At 46.0% G+C, this 26,024-nt stretch overlaps 1 protein-coding gene across 1 annotated transcript in view; it reads left to right on the forward strand.

Moving 5' to 3' along the window:
• The window catches only part of NPC1 (NPC intracellular cholesterol transporter 1), a 46,701-nt gene that overhangs the window by 6,887 nt on the left and 13,790 nt on the right, over positions 1-26,024 (forward strand). The window contains 14 exon segments of the mRNA NM_174758.2: positions 3,705-3,827; positions 6,390-6,496; positions 8,563-8,738; positions 11,326-11,493; positions 12,263-12,512; positions 14,225-14,298; positions 14,836-15,206; positions 16,418-16,644; positions 19,008-19,108; positions 21,321-21,423; positions 24,380-24,569; positions 25,378-25,461; positions 25,463-25,472; positions 25,475-25,560. Coding sequence (NP_777183.1) covers positions 3,705-3,827; positions 6,390-6,496; positions 8,563-8,738; positions 11,326-11,493; positions 12,263-12,512; positions 14,225-14,298; positions 14,836-15,206; positions 16,418-16,644; positions 19,008-19,108; positions 21,321-21,423; positions 24,380-24,569; positions 25,378-25,461; positions 25,463-25,472; positions 25,475-25,560 — 2,070 coding nt within the window.

The following is a 26,024-nucleotide window of genomic DNA, read 5'->3' on the forward strand; positions in this document are numbered from 1 at the left end:
AGATGAGTACAGCCCAGTCAGTGGTCCATAGAGGAGTGACCCCGGTGCAGCATAAGGAGTAAGTGCTCCGGCTTCCAAACCAGCCAGGCCTGGCTCTCCCATTTCTCAGATGTGGCCTCAGAGGAGTCACTTTACCTGTGTAACCCTCGGTTTCCTCATCTGTGAAATGGTGTTATTTTAGTACCAGATTCACAGACCTGTTGTGGGGTTGAGCTGACGGGGGCACCCTTAGCCAGTGGCTGGCAGCTGGGTGCCGTGGGGTGAGGGTGGTGGATGTGGTGCCCGTGGGGACAGACCAGGTGGAGGGAGGTGGTGAGGTAGACAGAGGAGGCCTGTGGGCTCCTAGGGGAGGGTTCAGAGAGGGCAAGGGTGAGGGAGACGGCACCAGGGAGGCTTCCCAGAGGCTGGTGGGAGAGGACCCGGAGCTTTAAACCCTACTGAAGAGGGCCTGGTGATGGAGGAAGGATCGGTTTCCTTGTGAGCATCTCAGCTGTTGTGGTTGGAAGTGCAGCTGGAGGGGGGTTGGGGGCGGTTTGAGCGGGGAAGGAAATGGGACTGCCTTTATGGGAGGAGCAGGTGAAGGGACCAACGTGGAGATGAGGTTGAACATGTGGGCAAGAGGGGGGCCAGGTGGTGGAGATCCCCGGAGAGGCTCGGGACCATGGCAGCAGCTGGGCCTGGGGCAGAAGGAGGCGCTTGGGTTTCAGCTGCAGTTGAGCCCAGGGGAGGCGGAGAGAGAGCCTGGAGGTGGGCACGAGGCCTCCCCCACTGGTGCAGCCGTGCAAGTGAGCTCAGAGGGTTGCCTGCCTGCACACAGGGTGGGGGGAGGTGATGCCAGAGCAAGGACCTTCACTAAAGGGTTAATTGTATCTTGTTGAGAGTCTGTTTCTGGAACTAGAATGTTCTGGTTTGAATCCTGCCTCTGCTGCTCTTGGATTCAAACTCTCTGCCTCTGTTTGTTCATCTATAAATTGGGCACAATAATAGCACCTCCCTGGACTTCACTGGTGAGCCAATGGTTAAGACTCCAGGCTCCCACTGCAGGGGACAGGGGTTCTATTCCTGGTCGAGGAGCTAATCCCACCTGCCATGGTGCAACCAAAAAAAGCAGAAGAAAAACCCAACAAAACACTGCCCTCTCGCTCATGCTGTAAGGATGTGTTGGGTCCATAAGGTGAGAGCAGTTAAAGCAGTGCCTGACACCCAGCAGGTGAGCTGTGAGCACCTTTGGGCCCCTCTGGTTCATGCTTCTTCAAGCAGATGACTTGGGAAAGCAAACCTAAGAGCAGTGACTCGAGCCCAGTTTTTTCCTGGCCTGGAAGAAGCTTCGGGTTGTTTATTTTGTTCAGGTCTTTGAACCTCTTTGGTGAAGTCCCATATACTTCTCGGAAAACCTGGAGAATAATTCCTTACGTTTGATGGGTGGTTCTTTCTGGCTTTCTAAGTGCTTTCTCATTTATCCCCGAATTCAGTCTGCCTACCTGAACTGTGACGTAACCGGGGTTGGGGTGGTCAGGAGTGAGTAGGAGGTGGGAGACTCCTGCTCGGCACAGCTGGGTGACCTTCAGCGGGTGTAGCTGGGCTCTGCATTTATTGAGGATCAGAGCCCAGGAATCCTGACCTCCCACCCCTCAAACTCGTTCTCCACCCCCATCTCTTTTGCCTGGTGGGTAGAAACACCTTTGCTTTGAAACAGATGGTGTAGATTATGAAGGATGATGTTGTAAATAGGACCCAGACAGCATTGGGTCATCTTTATTGTCCTGTAGAGCGCCGAGTGCTGAGGAAGGGGAACTTAGACTCCAGATACCCGTCTGTTAGTCATGCTAGAGCTGTGGCGTTTTTTTTTGACTGGATTCCTGTCACTCCTGCGGGTGATAAGCCAGAGTGCCCCTTGGCCAGCACCTGCTTGCCCTCTTGGTCTGTTGAGAATTCTGTGCAAGAGGGGTGGGGTGGGGTGAGAATTCCAAGGGGCGGGTCCCTAGTATGTAAGTTACAGGTCAGCATCAGTAGTTGTCACCCTCCTTGGCTTACTTGCCTTTCTACACTTCAGTAGATGGATGATGGCCTTTTAGTGGAAAACCCAGAATCGGAAAGAGCAGTACTTTTCCTAGACCCGCTGGGTTTACAGACAAAATTATGATTCTTTTTATATAGGAATGGTGGAATTTTGTGAGTTCTTGCCAAAGGTTTGGGACGTGGCATTGCTGAATGCTTGTCACTTCCTCATTTGTGTAAGTTCCCTCCCTCCCTTGTGACCTAAACCTATGACTTAATTAATCAAGCTGGGGTAAGTCATAATTGCTGGTTTAAAATATGGAAAGAATGAATTCAGAGACAAGTCTTGTGGGCCCTTAGATTTCGCCCCCAGCACCCCTCCATCTCCTGCCTGCTTTTCCTCCCACGTTTTCAGGGCCTGTTGCGAGGTTTGTGTCTTTTCATCCGGGACCAGCACTGCTCAGCTCCTTGCGGGGTGTGTGGGTCACGTGCCCTTGTCCTTGGGGACAGTTCACTCTCTTGCATCTGTGCCCATTTTTCAAAAATGGCTTTCCCGTCAGGCACCTCGGAAGCCATGGTTACTTCTCAGCAGCCGCTGTTTCCCTGCAGGACAGCTGACTGCACAGTCATGCCAGCCGTGACCCTGGCCAGCTTGCCGGAGCTTGGTGGCCTTGCTAATGAGATGAGTCACACTCGCGCACCCCGCTGACTTTTCTGATGCCATGTGACTCTCACATGGGGAATAGGAGTGGCCCTTGAGAAGTCTTTATGCAAGAGGTTTTACATTTTTTCAAGATTCTGAGGTGATTAAAGTATGCACATTTCTTGCTTTTTACTTAAACTCAAGGACAAGATCCTCATTCTTGCTCCTCCTCCTCATGGGTTGTTTTTTCCCACGTTACTCATGGTGTGCTGATATTAATTAACCTTAGCAGATACGGAGCTGTTCTTTCAGTATTTACACCTGACTCAGTTCCTTATCCTGATGTGTAAAAATAGAGCCTTAGTAATCATAGACTTATAATACTATCTTACTTTCTTCTACACTGATTGATAGTGATTCTTGTATGGAACTGTCGCTTCCTCTTAATAAATAATCTAGCAGGAAGTAGAAATCATGTAAGTAATTTCTATTACTTCCTTTGCTGACTTCACAAGTCCGTTTTGGACTTTGCTGTTGTTCATTCACTAAGTCGTGTCCAACTCTTTTGCGCCCCCATGGACTGCAGCATTCTCGGCTTCCCTGTCCTTCACTGTCTCCTGGAGTTTGTTCAGACTCTTGTCCATTGAGTTGATGATGCCATCCAGCCATCTTATCCTCTGCCTCCCGCTTCTCCTGCCCTCAGTGTTTGCGAGCCTCAGGGTCTTTTCCAGTATGAACTCAGCTCTTCATATCAGGTGGCCAAAGTATTGGAGCTTCATCTTCAGTACCAGTCCTTCCAATGAATATTCAGGGTTGATTTCCTTTAGGATTGACTGGTTTGATCGCCTTTCTGTCCAAGGGACTCTCAAGAGTCTTCTCCAGCGTTGAGCTTTGGGTTTATTTTAATTAATGTTTTTCGAAATGTTCAACTATCCGGTGCTTCTGGCTTTTACTTCGCTTGGCAGGTACTGTTGGAAGCTTCTGTGAATGAGGGCGTTTTTTGGTGTTGAAATTCGTGTTATCCCTGAGGCCCTAGTGAACCGTTTTCTGTTGACATTTGCAGGTATTTTCACAGTCCTGCATTTGGTATGGAGAGTGTGGAATTGCATCTGGAGATAAGAGATACAACTGCAGATATTCTGGGCCACCAGAGCCATTGCCACAGGATGGCTATGACCTAGTGCAGGTGAGTGAGTAATCTTGGGCTTTGGGAACACAAAACACTAATCAGAGATCCTCTGCAATTACACCGTAGATATTCCCCGTGGGGTGGGGGTAGAGGTGGAATGAATGGGCTACTCTTGTCCCAGATTCTTACCTCTAGCACAGAGAAGATAACATACTAACTCTGCAGGCGTCATTTTTCTGGGGTTGACGATACCTTGCTCGTAAAGTTTCCCAGTAGCAGGTTACTACTGAGGGACTTGGTCTTGGTACCTCGCATGTTGCTCTTTGCAGCTTCTTCAAAATACACTCAGAGTTAGCCCCTTTTGTTTCTAGACGAGGCTGCTGAGTGGCTGTGACTCACTTGTCCTCTGTTCACTTTAGAGGTTCCTCCAGTTTCCACCGAGAGCCTGTGACCTTTGACTGCCGCCAGGAATCTGTTTCTTGTCTCTTTTACCATCCCTGATACACAGGGATATTAGAAAAGAACTGGAAAAATCCAGGTTAAAAGACTGGCTTTAGAGGCTGCAGTTATCTAAAATCCAGCTGACACGGTAGCTGGTCTTCTGGACTTATTTGCTTCTTCCATCACAATCTTTAAAGGCATTTAACTTTTCCTGGAGTGACTCACAGAAAATAGCATTCTGGTTAAACATAACCAAGTAACCTAAAAAGAGGTAAAATGATTGTCAAGGAAAGAAAGGAGCTTCCCAATAAGAAAAAAAATGGAAATGTCTGTACTGCCTCTACTTTTGTGAATTGCTGGTTATCTAGAGGAAATTTGATTGCCTTTTATTTTTTTATTTTATTTTTTTTTAGGCCAATTCTTTTTGGAAAGCACATTTAATTCAGTGTTGCACAACTCAAGACAGGAGGTGGTTAGGAAGTCAGGAAGGCATTTAGGTCAACCAGGAATACTTAACAAAGAGAAATATCTTGAAATCATGGATGGTCTAGGAATATCTGAGAGGTAAAGAACTTGACTTCTTAGGTGACAACTTGTCAGCAATGTTCAACGTTTCCCATTTTTGTCCACAGACCCTGAGATTGAACGTAAAATATCTCCAAAAGAGCTCAGAACAAATAACTTCTTTGGGCTGTGTTTTCTGATACTAAAATACTATTTAGGGGTTCACCCTGCTGCTCTTGCTGCTAAGTCGCTTCAGTCATGTCCGACTCTGTGTCACCCTATTTCCCCCTGACGTCAAAACTGACTGCTATTTGCTAGCTCATGAACACAGCTATTGTTTCTCCCCACATACAAATGTACTGATCTTCAAAGCCTGTAAGCCTTATTCCAGAAGCTCAGAAAGATTCCTACTAATTTTTTCCTCCTTAGAATACAGTTTTCTCCTCCTTTGGTACCGTTTCTTCATATAAACCATCTTATTTAAAGAAAATGACTGCCACGTCAATGGAGTCATTTCTCAGGAGCCAACAGTTAGAATTAGATTCTAAACTTCCTGGATTTATAATCATCTCTTCCCATTTATCCCTCTACAACATTACCATTCCCTACGGGAAGGAGTAATCCATGAGTGACACCGGGCTCAGATATCTGCCCCATTCTTAGGAATGGATACAGAACACACATTTCAGCTAGTTTCTTATGGATTCCTCTTCCCCAATTCATGGATTAAACCATGTGCAAAGTGAAAAAAGAAATAATAACTAAGTGGAGTTTAAGTGCTATATCAGGAGATGTAACTGCTAACAAAAGTTGGGAAAGGGTGTTCTCAGAGAAGGTAGAATGAGGCTTTTTTCATTGAGAAAGGTGATATGGGATGCCACCTGCTCTTGCCGGAGCCAGATCTCCCAAATGAAGAAACAAACAGTATCAACATCCCACAGAATCTTGACTGCCTATTTGATGCCACAGTAAGTCCCAGCATTATGGAATGTGGATACTGACAGAGACCTCCTAGATTGGCTAGGCCAAATCCATCATTTTTCAAACTAGAAAACTGAGCCCCAGAGAAAAGATTTGCCTTAATTAAGGTTAAAGCTCCTTAGCTGCAACACTGAGGTCAGGACCTAGATTTTCTGATCATCAGACCCCTGTTTTTATAGGCCCTTCCCTTTTTCTCAGGGAATGGTGGTGGTGGTTAATGTGGAACAAATGTAAACACCGATGGAGCAACTGCTTTTGCTGCTGCTGCTGCTAAGTCACTTCAGTCGTGTCCGACTCTGTGCGGCCCCATAGACAGCAGCCCACCAGGCTCCCCCGTCCCTGGCATTCTTAAGGCAAGAACACTGGAGTGGGTTGCCATTTCCTTCTCCAGTGCGTGAAAGTGAAAAGTGAAAGTGAAGTCACTCAGTCGTGTCCGACTCTTAGCGACCCCATGGACTTCAGCCTACCAGGCTCCTCCGTCCTTGGGATTTTCCAGGCAAAAGTACTGGAGTGGGGTGCCATTGCCTTCTCCATGATCGCCTTTTAAAAGAATTCTGCAAGAACTTTGCAAAGAGGTGTGTCACCCTTGTGTACCTAAAAAAGGATGATGTGCATAAAGTGGTCTCCTCTTTGAGGAGTGTTTGTGTTTATTCCACTTGGCTACTCTGATGTTCATGTTTTCTCTCCTGAAAGGAACTCTGTCCAGGGTTCTTCTTTGGCAATGTCAGTCTTTGCTGTGATGTCCAGCAGCTTCACACACTGAAGGACAACCTGCAGCTGCCTCTGCAGTTTCTGTCCAGGTGGGTTGACCACTAGGCATGCAGAGAAAATGGGTTTAAAAGTTAGTTCTTGTTTCATTTTAAGAATGCTATCTTAGGACTTCTCAGATATAAAGAAGAACTTTTGATGAAGTAGTAATGATGAGACTTCGTTCTTGCTCTCGTTACACTCAGAATTGCTACTTGGTTTGCTTCTGAGATGTCTTCACCCCAAAGGGGACCTGCACTGCGGTCTGGGGCCTTTCAGACTTGAGCCCCTTCGCACGGTGGAGAGGAGAGGTTCCGGGGATCCTGCCCGGGTCTCTGCCCCCAGACCCTCCTCCACACAGTCCTCTGCGTCGCCTCCCTCCCCTGTTTTGCGAGTGGTTCTCTCTTCCTCATTGGAGCCTGCCTTTGGTGACTGTTCACAAGCCTAATCTGGCAGAGTCGGCTGGTTTTGTCAAAGTCAGTTTGCTGTCCACTGTGTTCTCTGTGGCCGGGGCAGTGAAAAGGGCCGCATAATAGATGTTCTCCAGGCTTACCCAGCAGTTTTCAAATGTGAGAAGAGTGAGCTGGTGGTGGCCTTCCGAGCAGCACGTGTGAGCCCCCATGAAGGTGGACGGAAGGCCATGTGCTTCTCTGTGCTGGTGTCACTGCAGGTGACAGGGCTCAGGCGGGCGTCCTTGTTTCTTGCCAGATCTCCAGTTGGCAGTGCAGAGCGGAGAGCCATCCCTCTGTATGTTCTGCCAGGACAACATACAATGTAGTAAATGATCTAATTAGAGCATTAGAGTTGAGACTCTAATCAGGCCAGTGTATCTTGTGGAAGGAAATCTCATGGCTGTTGCTGGAGCCAGATTGAAGCTGTCATTCGGCCAAATACATTTATTTAGCATCTGCTGTACGTGAGACATTATGGGCATCTACATCAAAAGATAGCCAAGTATTTCCCGTGTCATCAGAGGTAGCAAAGCTTTATTTATAATAGCAATGAGATGCTAATACAGAATATTGTGCAGCTGTCCAAACTGATAACTGTAGAAGTTAAACGGAGTAACACGGAGAGACATTTGTAATTTATGCAAAGTGGTAGGAAGCAGTGCACCCCAGGAGTGATTTCTGTTCAGGTGGTGTAATTGTCATTCCTGTCTGTCACAGTAAAGCGTGGGACTCCTGAAAGCAAGTCAGTGTGTGTGTCTGCTCCTTCACTAGATGGGAGGCTTTTGTTTTATTTTTGGCCACACTGTGCAGCGTGTGGAATCTTAGTTTAGTTCCCTGACCAGGGATAGAACCCATGCCCCTTAACATTGAAAGCGAGGAGTCTTAACCACCAGACCACCAGGAAAGTCCCATGAGACTGGCAGCTTTGAAGGCCGAGACCAGACCGTCCTCATTCTGTGTCATGTGTGGTCATCTGGATAGGAGCAGATTGGGGGGCAGTCTTGATTGGTTGTGTTGCAAGAATGCAAGCCTGATGAAGCAATAGCTTTTGCGGATAACGGAACTAAAGGGAAAGACAGAGGTCTTCTGCCGCATAACCGGTCAACATTAGAAGCTTCACAGCGGACAGCTTGTGGTTCTTATGAAAACCGGGTGCTTCTGAAATGCATGTAGCTGGCGAACACCACTGCTGTTCTTTTATCTTCTCTAATCCTGGGGAATCCTCTTGTGTTTAGAGACGGCCTAAGGTTATCTGGGGCTTGAAAGAGAGCCCTTCAGTAGGTTATGAGATGAAAGCACTAATGTGTAAATCTCCTTTTTCCCCTTTTTTATTCTCAATCAAAATGTCACCATGGTAGTCCTAAGTCCTTTTGGATTCAAAATACAGGAAACATGACCAAATTATAAAGTGCAGGATTCAGAGAGCATTTGTTTCTTGAAATTACATCTGGGCAGCACAAATATTAGTAATTAGGGTGGTTTTTAAAGATGTGTCTTTATTTTAACATGAGGTTTTAGGTTTGGAATTGCTGGGTTTAATATGTCCTCATGGTAATCCATTTGCCAATTTATAATAAATTTTAAATAGTCTTTGTGTATTTTAAATCATCTTTTTTGCTGGCCCTGTTATCCACGAGATCATTCAAAATAGTTTGCTTTTTCTTTAGATGTCCATCCTGTTTTTATAACCTAGTGAACCTGTTTTGTGAGCTGACATGTAGCCCTCGACAAAGTCAGTTTCTGAACGTTACAGCAACTGAAGATTATGTTGATCCTGCTACAAACCAGACGAAAACAAATGTAAAAGAATTACAGTACTATGTTGGAGAGAGTTTTGCCAATGGTAAGTAAACTTTTAAATTATCCCTCTTTTATATTTGATATCAGGACAGTGGATCAAGTTGTCCTGTCAGCTCTGTGAAAAAGGGCAGTTTTCAGTTCCGTTAGCACTGAAATGCCAATGGAAATCTGAGTTGTTGCTTCGCTTGTCTTCTGGGACTTGAGCTACAACCTATGAAATGATCTCCTTAAAGTATTTGCTTTAACTCCTTCCTAACTCTAAGTTCCCTTATAGAAATTTTTAGTTTGTGCAAGTTTATTTCTATACATTTTAGGAACCATTTGGACTTTGGTTCTGTTGGACATGAAATGCATAACTTCATGAGTTATTGCAAGACTGCAGAGATGGGGGGTGGAAGGGAGACCTAGTTGGCAGAGGAGAGATTTTGCCTGTGAAGAAAGCAGTCACCATAAGGGAAAGTAAACAGGTGTGACAAACAGGAGAAGGATATCCCAGCAACTGAAGCTCATAGGGCAGTCTGAAAAAGACCATGTCATGTTTGTTGAAAATGACTGAAATGAGAGTTCTGCAAGAGTAGGACCCTAGGGAAAGAAAATGAACAGATTAGAAACAGAACCAACTGGAAGATCCAGTTAATGAGAAATAGTCATGCAAGTGGATTAAAAGATAGATTAGATGCAGCTGAATAAAGAATGGGCCCCAAAACAATAAAATGAGAGAATAAGAATTCAGCAAAGCTGTTGACTATAAGAGCGACTATAGTCAATTACTATAATGGTCAATTAAAAATCTAACCAAAAAAATTTAATAAAAAACTTGTGCTCTGATGGACACCATCAAAAAGAGGCAGAAATATTTGCAAAGCATGTATTTAATGAAGGACTTGTGTCTAGAATATATAAAGAGCTCTGACAATTCAAAAAGAAAATAACCCAAGTAAAAATGGGCAAAGAATCTGAGCAAACATTTTTCCAAGGATGTTATTTATACAAATAGTCAATAAGTTTATGAAAAGATGCTTAAAATCAGTCATCAGGAAAATGCAAATCAAAACCACAGCAAGGTACCACTTGACAGCCAATAGGGTGGCTGAAATAAAAAGACTAGTTCTGGCAGGTATGCAGAGAAATCGGAACCTTCATACACAGCTGGTGGGAATGTGAAACAGTGTAGTCACTTTGGAAAACAGTCTTGCAGTTCCTGGAACAATTAAACATGGAGTTACCCATATGACCCAACAATTCCACTCACAAGAGAAATGAAAACATATGTTCATAATAGCCAAAAGGTGGCTGTATGAAACAACTCAGATATCCATCAACTGATACATACATAGATAAACAAAATGTGGTATATCCATATGATGGAATATTATTTGACCATAAAAAGAAATAAAATAAGGATCCATGCTGCAACGTGGATAGACCTTGAAAACGTCATGGTAAGTGGCAGAAGCCGGTCACAGAAGACGATTCATGATTTCATTTATATGAAATGTCCAGAATAGGCAAATCTATAGACACAGAAGTAGATTAATAGTTGCTTAGGGCTTAAGGGGATGGGGAGATAAGGGAGCATTAGTTAAAGGTCCTGGGTTTCTTTCTTAAGGTGATGAAGATGTTTTAGAATTGACTGTGGTGATGATTTCTCTTATCTATGAATATGCTAAAAGCCATCAAGTTATAACTTTAAATTGGTGAATTGTATGTGAGTTATCTCAATAAAGGTATAGAAAAAGGAATTTGTAACTAAATACAGCTCATTTTAAAAACTATAAAATCTGAATGACAGGTAATCTTAAATGCAAGTAGAGAAAAGGTGGAAATCACCTCAATTGGAGATTTTCTGTCCAGCAAAGCTAGAGGCCCGAAAGCAGTGGGGTTATCACGGTTCTGAAAAAAACTATTGCGCTAGCTAATCTGCCCTTCAAGAGTGAGGGTAGAGCACAATGAATTTCTAAGTACCTCTCTAAAGTTTAGGGGAAGAAGGTTTTAGGAAGCTTCTAACAAGCAGGGACTGGCGATTGAATGTTAATATACTAGTGTACTGCACTGCGTGGAGCACAAAGAATCAGACACGACTTAGCAACTAAACAACAAAAACAGTAAGACCCATTACTACTGGTTTCTTACATGCAGAGTGCCATTGACATCGCTAGTTCTTGTGTCTTTATGCATACTAAAAGCTCAGTTCATTCACAGGTGAGCTCTGTCCCGAAACCAGCTTTTACCCTGGAGTTTCTGTCATTCACCAGAGATAGTTTCTTGGAACGAGCTGCACTAGCTGAAGAGGCCCTGAGGGTCTTGCTTCTCCCTCCTTGGCCTTCAGTGTGCTCTTCCCTGCACGGGGCTGACACTTCTCCAGGCCCCTGTGGACTGGGATGGCCACGGCTTGTCCTGCCTTTGATTTTAAGTTGCTTGGAATCTGGCCTAGCCTGTCGCTTGCAGGGTAACAAGCCAGTGTCAGAGGTGACCTCCGTTCCTTCCCTCAGTGGTTGCTGTCTAGACTCCCAGCCCCTGCCTGCAGTGTGTCTGTATTTCCACGTTCACACGTGAGAGGCCCCGTGTAAGCTCTCACCTGGTGAATTCCAGCAGCACGGTTTCAGTCTTCTCTCTTCCTCCCCCTCCAGCCATGTACAATTCCTGCCGGGATGTGGAGGCCCCCTCGAGCAACGAGAAGGCCCTGGGGCTGCTGTGCGGGCGTGAGGCCAGCGCCTGCAATGCTACTAACTGGATCGAGTACATGTTCAACAAGGACAATGGCCAGGCGCCCTTCACCATCACCCCCGTCTTTTCAGGTGGGGACAGAGACCCCCCCAGCCCCCCAGGTTTGGTGTATTGAACTTAACGGTTTTTTTAAAGCCCAGGAACCCTAATGTGCAATAGGAAGATGAATTCAGATCAGGAGGTTTTGGAATTTCCTCCAGCAAGAGGAAGCTGGAGGGGTAACCCCTGGGTTATCAGGGGCTGGATGAGTGGGTGGAGAGGAAGAGTTGCCTTCAGGTGCTGATACATACTTGAAGGAATAAGTCATTTGTAAAAAAAAAAAAAAGAGCCTTTTCAAAAAATAAAAGGGATAAATGACAAGGACCTGCTGTACAGCACAGGCAGCTCTGCTCAGTGTTACGTGGCAGCCTGGATGGGGGGGAGTCTGAGGGAGAATGGGGACATGTGTCTGTATGGCTGAGTCCCTTTGCCTTTCACCTGAAACTGCAGCACTGTTAATCGGCCATACTCCAGTACAAAATAGAAAAAGGAGCCTTTTCAGAAGCTCTGCCTTAGTATTAAACTAGCTCCTCAGTGGAGATAAACATTTGATTGGAAGTTTACACTGAAATGTGGTGGACTTGAATGTTGGTGAGGAACCCTGTGCCTAAAGTTATTGAGGTTAACTTAAAATTTTGCAGTTTTGCATAACGCGATCACCCAGAAACCTCCAGTGTTTCTTATTCTTCTGGTTGCATGACTTCTTTCAGTGTGCTTATCATTGGGTTAAAATATAATTTAGTACAACCCTTGTAATTAATTTTTTTTTAATGGAGATTCTCAACACACTCCTTCTCACAGATCTTCCGACGCATGGGATGGAGCCCATGAACAATGCCACCAAGGGCTGTGACGAGTCGGTGGACGAGGTCACGGGGCCGTGCAGCTGCCAGGACTGCTCGGCCGTCTGCGGCCCCAAGCCCCAGCCCCCACCCCCTCCCGTTCCCTGGAGAATCCTGGGTCTGGACGCCATGTATGTCATCATGTGGAGCACCTACATGGCTTTCCTGCTCGTGTTCTTTGGAGCGTTCTTTGCTGTGTGGTGCTACAGGTAATCTGTTTTGTTTCCCAGCCCCCCAGACAAGAAGAGCAAACTTAACCCAGTGGCATTTTTAAGTTTTCACTTGGTAGACTTTGGTTCATTAGAATAAGAACAAAGGTCTGCATTAATACAATTCCATGACTTGCTTGTCCTGCAACTAGTCAACAATCAAAAGCCTATTTAGACATTGAGATGTTTAAAGTTAGTTTCATTGGTTTATTCAAAATGGTGTGTGATTTAAAAGACCCATGCTTTAACAGAAATTCTACTGAGCCAGATCTGATTCAAATCCTTTTAAATGCGATACTGTAGTCCTTTTAGATACCTGCGTCTTGACTTAGGACAACAGGTTTATTTAAAACTTTGTCTTTTGAAATAATTGTAGACTTACTAAAAGGGTGCAGAAATAGTTTATTTATATCTCTACTGGCTTCCTCTAATGTTACCACTCACATCACTGATAGTATATAATTTAATCAAAACCATGAAAATAACATTGGTATACCATTATTAGTTAAACCACAGTGTTTTTTTAAGTTTTACCAGTTTTTCCTCTAAGGTTCTTCCTTTTTCTGTTTCAGGACCCCATGTCACATTCACTTCTTGTTTTGTTCGTCTCCTTCAATCCATGACAGTTGCTCATCTTTCCTTTTCTTTTATGACCTTGACACTTGTGATGAGTGCTGGTCAGTTATTTTGTAAAATGTACCCCGATTTGGTTTTATATGATGTTTTCTCATGATTAGGTGGAGGTTTTTGACAACATCACAGATGTGACATGTCTTTCTCAGTGTATCATGTCAATGCCTTATGCCAGTATGTCTCATCACTGGTGATATTAGCCTACATCATTTGGTTTAGAAGGTGTCTTCTGGGTTTCTCCACTGTTAAGCTACTGTTCCTTCGTTTGGAGTTGATAAACATCTTTTGGGAGCTGTGTTGAGACTGTACTGACACCTCATTTCTCCTCAAACTGTCGTCCACTGATTTTAGCATCCATCCATGGGTCTTCAACACTTAACTCCTGTGGTTTTTGCCTAATGGTGACATTTGTTTTCCTCATTCCTTCTCCATTTACTAACTGGACTTACTCTGTTATTCCTTCTCCCCTACTTAACCAATATTTATTTAGTTATATTTACATAATGGACTTAAAAAAAAAAAAAAGCAACTGTGATCTCTGTTTCGTACCATCATTTATGTTTTTGCTCAAATCTTCCCAATTTTGACCATTGGCAGCACCTTCTGCTGGCTCCTGTGTGTTTCTTAAGCATGCCCTCACCTTTCTCAAGCTTGTTCTTTTTTCTGGAATCACAGGATGTTTCAGTATTTTCCCTGCCCCAGCCCTAGAAGCACCCTCTTCTGCAAGGAGCCCTGGTTCCTTTCCCTGGAAAAGGGTGTTTAGAAACCAAAATGTAGGCACCAAATGTGCTCGTTGTTCCTGGAGTGTAGTGTTCACTGTGTTTTTAAAGGACCTAAAACTTTTAAATGTGAGTGAGGGCTGCAAGGTGAAATTATCTTCTTAATACCTTCTTAAATTTTCCCCTGAGACTAGTGAGCAGAGAGGCTCGGAGCAAGGGAACTTCGGGAAAGGAAGAGACCAGTTAGGAAGGAAGCAAACAGGATGAGGAAATAAGCTTTTAATAGGGTTGTGGGACCGTCAAGAACAGTCTCATGATGCTGAAGTCCACTAACATGACTTATGTGCTTTTATCTTTCAGAAAACGGTATTTTGTCTCTGAGTTTACCCCCATTGATGGCAATATACCTTTCTCTATAAACGCCAGTGACAAAGGTAGGCACATTTGTACTTAAGTAAAAGGGTTGGCACCGTCGGCAGGAGAGTGTTTCTTTCTTTAATGTTGACGCGCCTCTTCCGGGAGCGGCACTGAGCTCGTGCTGGGGACATGGCTGTGATGGAGACAGAGTCCCTCTGTTTGCGGCCCTGACAGCTGGAAGTGGGGTGGCGGATGGGAATCGCCTGGTTCATAATATCTGTAGAGTGATCCTGGCCTGGGGTGAGAGCAGTGGTGCAGGAACAGTTGGAGGGAACTGCTTTGGCTGGAATGCTCAGAGCACTTGGCTTTTCCGAGGCTTATGTATGAGTTCTGTACCTCTCGGGGAGGGGCTGGTGGTCACTGTGGGCAGGGCCGCTTCTCCAGCAGACAGGTAGCTGGGCAGGGTGGGGGACGGTCTCATGCACGTCCCTGGGTGTCCCTGTGTGGCTGTGAGTCTCGCCGCATGCAGTGGTAGCTAACACTCTCCCTGTTCCGACTTTCAGGAATGGCTTGGCTCTTAACCTTCACCCTCCCTTCCTCTCCTGCTCTTCCAGGGGGGCCAACCTGCTGTGACCCTCTGGGTGCCGCCTTCGAGGCTCATCTGCGGCGGCTCTTCGAATGGTGGGGCTCCTTCTGCGTGAGGCACCCCGGCTGTGTCGTGTTCTTCTCCGTGGCCTTCATCGCCGCCTGTTCCTCAGGCCTGGTGTTCATCCAGGTCACAACCGACCCGGTGGACCTCTGGTCGGCCCCCGGCAGCCAGGCGCGCCTGGAGAAGGAGTACTTTGACACGCACTTCGGGCCCTTCTTCCGCACCGAGCAGCTCATCATCAGGGCCCCCCACACCCCGCCGCACATATACGAGCCCTACCCCTCGGGAGCCGACGTGCCCTTTGGGCCTCCCCTTGCTGTAGACATTCTGCACCAGGTAGTCGGCTCTTGGCAGAAGCTACTTCCCAGGAACCCGGCACCGGGCTAGCTTTTGACCAGTTCACTTGATGTGGGTTTCGGGCTGAGTGTGATGGTTTATCTAGTAAACCTTAATGATAAGACACTTTTCACTTACTTTCAAAAAAGTGATCAGTGTTGAACTTAATGAAAAATTTACTGTAGACCACTTTTGTATTTATTTCATACAGTAGGTCTTGCTTGAAATTGAGAAGAGCATGTTTCTATTGAAACAGAATGTATTTATTAATATATTCACCTTAGGAACTTAATAATTTTTTTTCCGCTAGTAATTGAAAAGTAATACACCAGGATCCAAAGGGATAAAACTTCCTGTGTGGTCCTGGAGACCTTGGAGGGGCTGCTGGGTCACTGCGGACTGTCCCCCGCCCCCACCCCGCAACTGCAGGAATGACCTTGTCACTGCCTGAATGTGGACTCCCGGCTTGCGTTTGGAATAAGATCCACCCCTTGCTCCCACAGAGTCCTTTAAATCTGCCCATCCTCCCTTCCCACACTCGCCCTGGAGAGCGATCTGTAAATTAACTGCCTCCCACTTATTTCTTACTCAACAGTTGTACATTTGCATACTTTTTCCCCTCAACATTGCTCTTGCCCTACAGAATGTCTGATAGCTTGAGAAAACATCAGCATGTTCCCAAGAGTCTAATAGAATCTTTTGCACCCGGTGACCGTCGCTTTCTCCCAGCTTGTTGCAAAAGGTGCACACGTTGTCATTTACCTCCTGCAGTGTATTTGTATTCGCTACTAGAAAATAACAGGAATATACGTAAATAAGCATAGTATGGAGCGAGGTGGTGGTTGTTGGGGATGGGAGGGCCTGTCAGGAAGACCCAGCAGATGACCCTGGGCTCCCCTTCGTGGTCACTGTTTCTCCAGGTGGGAGGGCACGTGTTGGTGTGTCCTGCGCTGGGATGTGGCCTGCCGTGGTGTCCCCTCCCCCTCTCAATGAGTGCCCCAGTTTGCTGATCCTCAGCAAAATTATAGTAAACTTAAAAATATTTTCATCCTCATTTATCTCAGTCTTCTGCCCTGTCTCAGGAAGGAATTTCCCCAAAGACTCTTTTATCCTCTAACCCCCATCCCCCCGAGAGCAGTAAGAGTTAATCAGCATCTGAGGGAAAACCGATGTATTTCTGGCTTTGTTTATTTTAAAAAATCCTCTTTCAGGTCCTTGACTTACAAACCGCCATCGAGAGCATCACTGCTTCTTACAACAACGAGACTGTGACCCTGCGGGACATCTGCGTGGCGCCCCTCTCGCCATACAACCAGAACTGCACCATCCTGAGTGTGCTGAACTACTTCCAGAACAGCCACTCTGTGCTGGACCATCAAGTCGGGGATGACTTCTTCGTGTATGCAGATTACCACACGCACTTCCTCTACTGTGTCCGGTACGTGGTGGGGGTGGTCCTTCCTCCGTCCCTCCAGCAGGTGACAGCTGCCGTGGCCACACACCGCTGTAGGTGCTAGAGCCCCGGCAGGGAGCAAACAGCAGGACCCTCAGGGTGAAGCGATACTCGGCCTGATGCCAGGTCGAGGCAGCGCCAGGTCCAGGCGATGCCATGGGAGAAGGAAGCGGGGCAAGGGTGGGCTTGCAGGGGAGGTGCCATTCCAAGTGCAGCGGAGCCTGCTCAGCGGAGGGGAACAGAGGGAGCCTGTGAGAGTTGGGGAAGAGCTTTCCAAGTAGACGGGCAGCAGGTGCAAAGGCCCTGAGGTCGAGTGTTCACCTTGTGTCATCGAGGTACCTCCCAGCCCCTGACTCCCTCCCAGCTGGATTACACCTAGTTGGATCTGCCACACTACCCCAAGCATTTCTGAGCTGGTTTCTTGGTGAAAAGACAGAAGCCTCTAACTCCTTTTCTTATCTTTCAAATACAAATTGATTTCACAACACTGACTTTTCAAAACGTGTGGCGTCCCCTTGAGGAGTGGGGGCCGGATTGCGGTTCAGTTTAGATGGGATAACGCTGAGGTTGCTTTGCTTCAGAGGCTTGTCTGGCTATACGGGCCAGCTTGTGGTTTGAGTTAGTCACAGAGAAGCCACACGGGGTGACCTGTGAGGTGACCTTTAGGCCTGCCCTGTGGCAGGAGGAGCGCTCGCTTCTCTGCCCTCCCTGGACGCCGTCACTTGGCCTGACCTGGCCCACAGAAAGTTGTTCAGCCACTGAGACAACCGCTGTGGCTGTTCGTTCACTACAGAAGCAGAGAGATTGCTCCCTGTCACCTTTGAACGTGCTGCTCGATTAACCACTCTCCATAGCCAAGTGCTCTGACTTCCGGCCCAGGTCACTGACCTGAGGCTCCGTCTGTTGTTACTGGAGTGTGGCTGACTCCAGGCGCTTCTGCTGTGTTTACTGTCCTCAGGCGGTCACCTCTATTAACACGAGCCTGTGAAACAATAAGTGTAGCCCATGTGCCCCCAAACCAGCGTTCTCTGAAGGGCAGGTAGTACAGGGCAGCCAGGGGCGGTTAGAAAAAGTATTATATAACTTTAATATTTAAATAAAAAAGTTATTTATTTTACAAAATAAAACAGAATTTTGGTAGCAGGGGAGATGGGTGTATTATCCAAGGGGAGCGCGGTCTGCCCAGGTGTGGAAACATCACTGGGAGCATCCCCTCTCCTGCAAGGCGGGCTCTGTGTGGTCTGTGGTCACGCCTGTGCATCTCTAGCTTTCAGCTCCCTCCTCACCTTCCAGCTTTCTCTGGGCTTGTCCTCTGGAGGGAGGCCCTGCTGGAGCCCGGCCAGCCCAGAACCACTCACAGGCCTCCTGCGTTCCCTGGTTAATACCCGCATCAACACCTACCACTTATGGGCTCCCTGGACTCTTCCTCACATGACTCTGTGGATGTTAACTTCACGATGAGCTCGCAAGCCTGCGATGTGGTGGCATAGCCCCACGTCTGTGGGTGGACAGAACCCGGCTTCTGGCTGCAACCCTGTAGCCTGGTTAGCCCTGAGCATTGACCTGACCTTCCACGGCCTGAGTCCGTCCCCTGGCACTGAGGGGTGGTGGTTTAGATTATACATGAGAACCTTCATGTGTGCCCAGAGTCCAGCTGACATCTGTCCTGAAACGCTGGTTGTCTGTCTGTCTGCCCTACAGTGTTGGCATCGCTGCCTGGTCTCCAGACCTCTCTCTGCTTTGCCACTGAGTTATGTTTGCCAAACAGTTCTTGATCTCCCTTTCCTTTGATTGTTCCCAGGTGCCGACAGAATAAAAACCCCAACCACTGGTCAAGACGCGTACCCCTTCCTTCCATTGCTTCCCTCTTTATTCCCAGCCCCATCCCCTCCTTGGGAGGCCCCCATCATGGGTACCCCACGCGCAGACCCAGGACTTCCTGTGGTCTCTCAGGCTACTGTCTGTTCTCTTCTTTCCTCGTCTCTTTTCTTCTCTTCCTGCTGGTATGGTGCCTGGAAGCCTTCACCTCCTCCTGTGCAGGTGAATTCCCCCTCCTCCTCAGAGACCGGGTCTGTACATAAAGTTCTGTTTATAGTGACAGCTTTCACCACGTATTAGCAGCTCCCTCCTCTGTGCACCAGCTGATGTTAGCCACATCTCACTGTATTTACCTGCCTCTCTCTCAGCGACTCTCAGCAACCCAAAGCAAATACTGAACTGGATCATTCACCCAAGGGGACCTCAGGCCCACATTCTTAATCAGCCTCGTGACTGTTGTGTAAACATCTGGGTCTCTGTGTTGTGTACAGGTTGTTCTAACTGTAAGGTGTTCTCTGAATTCCTGGCAGGGCTCCTGCTTCCCTGAATGACACCAGTTTGCTCCACGATCCTTGCCTGGGAACGTTTGGTGGCCCAGTGTTCCCATGGCTTGTGCTTGGAGGCTACGATGGTAAGTGAGAGAAGCTTTTATTCTTCTTACTGGATAAAGCAGTCTTGGTTCTGTCATTAACACTGAGGTGGTAATTATGAGGATTTCATCAGTCAAACACTCATTAATTACCCAATATACTGCATCCCAGATACCATATCTCCTTTGGCTTTTGGTTTTGTTGTGCATTTGGAAGAAGTGATTTTTTGCCATTTTTAGGTTACTTTCTGGGAAGCTGTCAATAGCTAAGGACATTTTCCCAGAACAGCGTCACTGTTAAATCCACATAATATGTTGCTCAGTTTCAAGTTCATGGGACCCTTGAAACTCATCAAGAGAGCCCCCAACGAGTCCATGGACCTTGGGTTAAGGACATCAATAATGGAGGAGAGACATGTGAGATATAGGGGGAAAGAAAACAGGTTTTTTTTTTCCTTCTAAACCAGTTGGTTAAGGAGTCAGACACTTCCAGTGGGAGGAGCAGTGGGGCTTTGCTTAGATTACTCCAGGTAGATGGGGTAATAACTCACGTGGCAGCTTTGGCTTCTGAAGCCTAATAAGCAGCTCAACAGGTTTTCTCCAGCCGGTTGAACAGGCCAGATGTTCATCTTATCTGGTGGGAAGGGAGATGTTGTGAGCTATAAAATAATTTTTAGATGGAGAAGGCATTTCTAAGCAGGACACACAATGCGAAGCCACAAAAGGAAACCCTGATGAGTTTGACTGTGTGAGAATTTAAAGTTCCCGTGTAGAGAACAAACATAGAATTTTAAGAAACCAAACAAATGGCCAACTGGAGCAGGAAAAAAGTTAGTATACATAACAATGTTTCCTTAATACATAGAGAGCTCTTGAGGAAAAAAGACAAGGTCAGCCCCCCAAAAGAAGTGGGCAGAGCCGTGTGCATGTTAATAAGAGAAGAAGTACAAAGGGCTTTTAATTATATGGAGAAAATGCTGAACCTTACTCAAGCTAGTGAAACACCTCTCACTTCAGCCTTTTACATGACAACAGATTAGCAAAGATCTAAAGTCAAAGCGTTAGTCACTCAGTGGAGTCCAGCTCTTTGAAACCCCATGGACTGTTGTAGCCTGCTAGGCTCCTCTGTCGATGGGTTTTCCCAGGCAAGAATGCTGGAGTGAGTTGCCATTTCCTCCTCCAGGGGATCTTCCCTACTCAGGGCTCGAACCCGGTTTCTTGCATTGCAGGCAGAGTCTTTACAGTCTGATGGGCTTCCGTGGTAGCTCAGATGGTAAAGCAGAGACCTGAGAATTTGACAAAACGCTGTGTGCATGAAACCCTGCCATGGGCAAACTGCATTTTGGTGGGAGTGTAAATGGTTCTAGAATATAAGCGCTAGGAAGGTTGAGATTTTTAACCTATGTTGCTTATTAATGTATCCACAGTCCCTAAAATAACACGGGCACACAGTAGGTCGCAGCAAATACTTTGTTGAATAAAGAAATGAAAAACAGGATGGCATTTTTGGAAGGCAGTTTGGGAGATCCATCCAAACTAAAAATGTACTTTTTTTTTTTTTTTTTTGGATTCTAAGTACTTGTAAGATTTGATCCTACAAATATGGATTTTATGTGTTAGAAATATCCGGTTAATTTTTGTAGTAATTCTACTTATAACCAAAAAAAAAAACAAACTTGCAAAGATATCCATCAACTGGAGTGGAGTTAAACTGTACTAGAAAACATCATAAGCAGAAACAAGAATAAGGAAGTGCTGTGTCTGTTAAAGCAGCATTCTCAGGATATGAGTTTAAAGGCAGCATTTGCAGAAGGGTGTGTTACTATTTGTGTGAACAGGAAGGCAAGGGGAAGCCCGTGCTTGTGTGTGTGGACTGCGGCTGGTCGGGGCCACAGCCGTCACGGTGCGAGGAGGAGAGAGCTAAGACACAGATGGGAACGGAGGGAAGAGAGACTTTCCCCGAACACCTTTCCGCTTTGTTTGAAATCGTCACCCAGCACGTCTGGGTAGTCATGATGATGGAATGACAACTGCGTCTACCTTTGCTCGAGAGTCCCCTTTTCTCCCTAGCTGAACTACACAAGCGCCAGGTCAGGTGACCCCCCATTATGTTCCACAAGCTCAGGTGTGTTTAAGCTTCAGCTCCATGAGAAACCGGGCACCTAGCCAGCTTGTGATTTTTCCCCTCCTCGTATTGATCTGGTTTTCTGCACGCTTGTAATCTGCTTTTTGATGTCCCCTTTTTCCTTTCTAGATCAAAACTACAATAACGCCACAGCCCTTGTGATCACCTTTCCTGTCAATAATTACTATAACGATACAGAGAAGCTCCAGAGGGCCCAGGCCTGGGAAAGAGAGTGAGTTGCTCACAGGGTCGGTAAACCAGCTGCTCTTCTCACGGGAAGGTGGACGCTAGCAGAAAGCATTTATATGATGTTCAACTAAATTAACCAACATCAGATCTAAGTCATGCCATTTTTTTCACTTGGTTCTAGTGATGCTGTGAAAACAAAAAATCTATAAATAAATTTACTTGTAAACATTCTTTAAATACATAGTCCTGCAACAGGAATGCACAAGTATCTATGCAGAATGCTCCTTGTGTTATGTTCTAACAGCAAAACCTGGGAGTAAGCTAAATGTGTATTCGTAAGGAGAAGTATAGTAGAATGTTATGCCGTCATTAAAGATAGTGAGGTAAGTATTAATAAATGGTTCAAGAATTATTAAATAAAAACTGTGGTCAGCATGTTTGGGCAAATATATGTCATGCATGCTGTCCATGCCTAGAAAGGGTATCAAGTAAGTGACCCAGGAACCGGTTAGCTGTGATGTAACCTCTGAAGAAGGGGGAGGGGAGCCCAGGAGAATGGGACACTGAACAGCTTTGTTGGGATATTCATGTACCATACAATTTACCCATTCGAAGTGTACAGTTGAGTAGCTTTCAGTGTTTTCACCGACGTGTGCAGACATCACCATGGTCAATTTTAGAGCATTTTCTTTACCACAGACAGAAATCCCATCTCCTGTAGCAGTTTCCCTCCTACCACCTGGCCCTACATAACCCTCAGTCTACTCTCTGTCTCCATCAATTTTCCTGTTCCAGACTTTATATGGATGGAATTACATACGAGGGCTTTCCAATCTGGCTTCGTTTACTTAGAATAACGTTTTCAAGGTTCATCCAAGTTGCAGCATGTGTCAACACTTTATTCTTTTTTATGGCAGAAGATCATTCCATCCTATAGATAGACCACATTTTGTTTATCCACTCATCAGCTGATGAACGTGTGCGTTGTTTCTCGGAAAGTTACTCAGTTGTGTCTGATCTTTGTGACCCCATGGACTGCAGCCTGCCAGGCTCCTCTGTCCATGGGATCCTCCAGGTCAGTTCTCCAATTCTCCAGTGGAGTGGGTAGCCATTGCCTTCTCTAGGGGATCTTCCTGACCCAGGGTTTGAACATGGGTCTCCCTGCGTTGCAGGCAGATTCTTTACCACCACCTTTGACCATTAGGAATAATGCTATAAGCATTCACATGCAAGTTTTGTGTGAACATGCCTCCATTCCTCTCTTTGTGTGAATGCGTTTTCCTCTCTCTTGGTTGGCATACACCTAGGAGTAGACTTGCTTGCTCATACGGTAACCCTGAGGAGCTGCCAGACTTTTTTCCCAAACTGACTGCCCCAGTGGATCTTCCCTCGTGGGCCAGTGCTTTAGACTGCTCTCCCGAGGGTTAGGGAGCTCAGATCCCCCATGCTGTGCAGTGCAGCCAAAAAACCAAGTGACTGCACCATTCTGCATCCCACCGGCATGCAGGGAGCATTCACATTTTCCACCCCTCGCCAGCACTTGTTATTATTTGACTTTTTTGATTCTAGCTATCCTAGTGGATATGAACTGATATCTCATTGCAGTTGTTTTTTTTTTTTTTTGTCCACACTGTGCAGCTTATGGGTTCTTTGTTCCCCAACCAGGGCTTGAACCCGAGCCTGGCTGTGAAAGCACGAAGTCCTCAGCACGGGACCACCAGGGAATTCCCTCACTGCGGTTTTGATTTGCATTTCCCTGGTGACTAATGAATTCGAATACCTCTTCATGCACTGATGCCCATTTGTATTAACTTTCTTGGAGAAATGTTTGTTCATATCCTTTGCCCATTTTTTGACTGGGTTGTTTATGTTTTTATTATCGAATTAGAAGAATTCTTAAATATTCTGTAAATCCTTTATCAGATCTATGATTTCCAAATACCTTCTCCTTTTCTCTGGTCTGTGTTTTTGCTTTCTTAATGGCGTCTTCTGAAACATAAACGTTTTTAATTTTTATAAAGTCCAATTCATCTGTCTTCTCTTTTGTTACTCATAGTTTTAGTGTCATAGCTAAGAAACCATGTCATAACCCAGGGACCTGGAAGTTTGCACCTATGTATTCATCTGACAGTCATGGATTTAGCTCTTACATTTAGGTCTTTGATTCATTGAGTTCTTTGTATATGATATGAGTTTGCATATTGAATGTAAATGCACTGCGTTCATTTGCATGTGCATGTCCAGTTGTCCCATACCATTTGTTGAAAAGATTATTCTTTCCCCCCATTGATAGCCTTGCCACCTTTATTGAAAATTAGGTGAAAATATTTGGCGTATTTCTGGACTCTTAGTTCTGATCCTTTGTCCTGTATGCCTGTCCTTACGCTGGTAACCACACTGACTTGATTACTGTTGGTTTGTAGTAAGTTTGAAATTATGGAGCGTGAATTCTCCTACTTTGTTCTTCTTGAAAAACATTTTGGCTGTTCTGACTCCAGTGTTCTTGCCTGGAGAATCCCAGGGACGGCGGAGCCTGGTGGGCTGCCGTCTCTGGGGTCGCACAGAGTCGGACACGACTGAGCGACTTAGCAGCAGCAGCAGCAGGCCCCTTGCAATTCCATAAGAATTTTAGAGTCCATCTGTCTTTCTGTAAAGAAATCAGCTAGGATACTGATAGGGATTGCATTGACTCTGAGATCAATTAAAAAAATTTTTGTTCCATGAGCATCTATCTATATTATAATACACTGCACTTAGAAATCATTCTTAGTAAAAAATGAAATGAGACTATGAAGTAGTTTTTAAACTTGGTCCCAGCTTGTTTTAAGTGGTAGAAAACTCAGCATATCTGGAACTTTGTCATCTGGCGAGTATAGAAAGTTCTCATGAGGGAGAAGGGTTAAGTGTGGCTTTTGTGTCCTAAAAGTTAGGAAGAAGTTCCTCACTAAGCTGTCACTCAGTTTTTAACTAACAGAATAAAATTTTGCTTACCCTTTTAGGTTCATTAATTTTGTGCAAAACTACGAGAATCCAAATCTGACCATTTCTTTTAAGGCTGAACGAAGCATTGAAGATGAACTAAACCGTGAAAGTAACAGTGATGTGTTCACTGTTCTGATCAGCTATGGCGTCATGTTTTTATATATTTCCATAGCCTTGGGGCATATCAAAAGCTGTCGCAGGCTTCTGGTAAGTGGGTGTGTGTGTGTGTGTGTGAGAGAGAGAGAGAAATGGCAGTACATAGCATGATGTCATGTTTTTGCCTCTAAGGCAATGGCACCCCACTCCAGTACTCTTGCCTGGAAAACTCCATGGATGGAGGAGCCTGGAAGGCTGCAGCCCATGGGGTCGCTAAGAGTCGGACACAACTGAGCGACTTCACTTTCACTTTTCACTTTCGTGAATTGGAGAAGGAATTGGCAACCCACTCCAGTGTTCTTGCCTGGAGAATCCCAGGGACGGGGGAGCCTGGTGGGCTGCCGTCTTTGGGGTCGCACAGAGTCGGACACGACTGAAGCGACTTAGCAGCAGCAGCAGCAATCCTAGTTCATTATGTTCAGAACTGCCTTAAATTGTCCTGTGGTTTTTTTGTTTTTTGGCCATACGACTCAGCATCTGGCATTTGGAGTCTTCGTTCCCCGACCATTCCCCCTGCAATGGAATCATGGAGTCCTAACTGGAGGTTGTCAGTGTTTTAACTGTCACATTTTCTGCTTCCTGCCCTTGTTTTCTTTACTTCCAAATTTTTATCTTCAACTTAAAATTTATTTCACCTAATTCATTTTTTCCCCCCTAATTTGCCATCACCTAAGAATGTAGGCTCATGAAATATGTGGCTCAGGAAGACCTAGACAACTGTTCATGTCTTCTCTCAAACCTTGAACTGTACGTTTAAATCTGGATGGGCAATAAGCATGTAAAAAGGTGAAAGTGAGGACCTGTTAGGAACAGGACAGAAAACACTAAATGATGATTTATGTCTTTGTGGTATCTCCAGGTGGATTCGAAAATCTCCCTGGGCATTGCCGGTGTCCTGATTGTGTTGAGCTCAGTGGCCTGCTCCTTGGGCATCTTCAGCTACATCGGGGTCCCCCTCACCCTCATTGTGATAGAAGTCATCCCATTCCTCGTGCTGGCTGTGGGGGTGGACAACATCTTCATCCTGGTCCAGACCTACCAGGTATGTCTCAGAGCCTCACAGCGTCTGACCAGGTACCAGGCTCCCCATGCATGCTGGCTCCACGCAGGGTACCTGTGAGCATGACACGTGGAGGCTTCATTTCCATGCCTCTGAGTGCTTGCTTATTACCAGGCTCCCCATGCACGCATGCTGGCTCCACACAGGGTACCTGTGAGCATGACACGTGGAGGCTTCATTTCCATGCCTCTGAGTGCTTGCTTATTACCAGGCTCCCCGTGCACGCATGCTGGCTCCACACAGGGTACCTGTGAGCATGACACATGGAGGCTTCATTTCCATGCCTCTGAGTGCTTGCTTATTACCAGGCTCCCCATGCACGCATGCTGGCTCCACGCAGGGTCCTGTGAGCATGACACGTGGAGGCTTCATTTCCATGCCTCTGAGTACTTGCTTATTACCAGGCTCCCCATGCACGCATGCTGGCTCCACGCAGGGTACCTGTG

The sequence above is a fragment of the Bos taurus genome, chromosome 24 (genome assembly GCF_002263795.3).
Source record: "Bos taurus isolate L1 Dominette 01449 registration number 42190680 breed Hereford chromosome 24, ARS-UCD2.0, whole genome shotgun sequence".
In the NCBI taxonomy this organism is placed as follows: Eukaryota; Metazoa; Chordata; class Mammalia; order Artiodactyla; family Bovidae; genus Bos; species Bos taurus.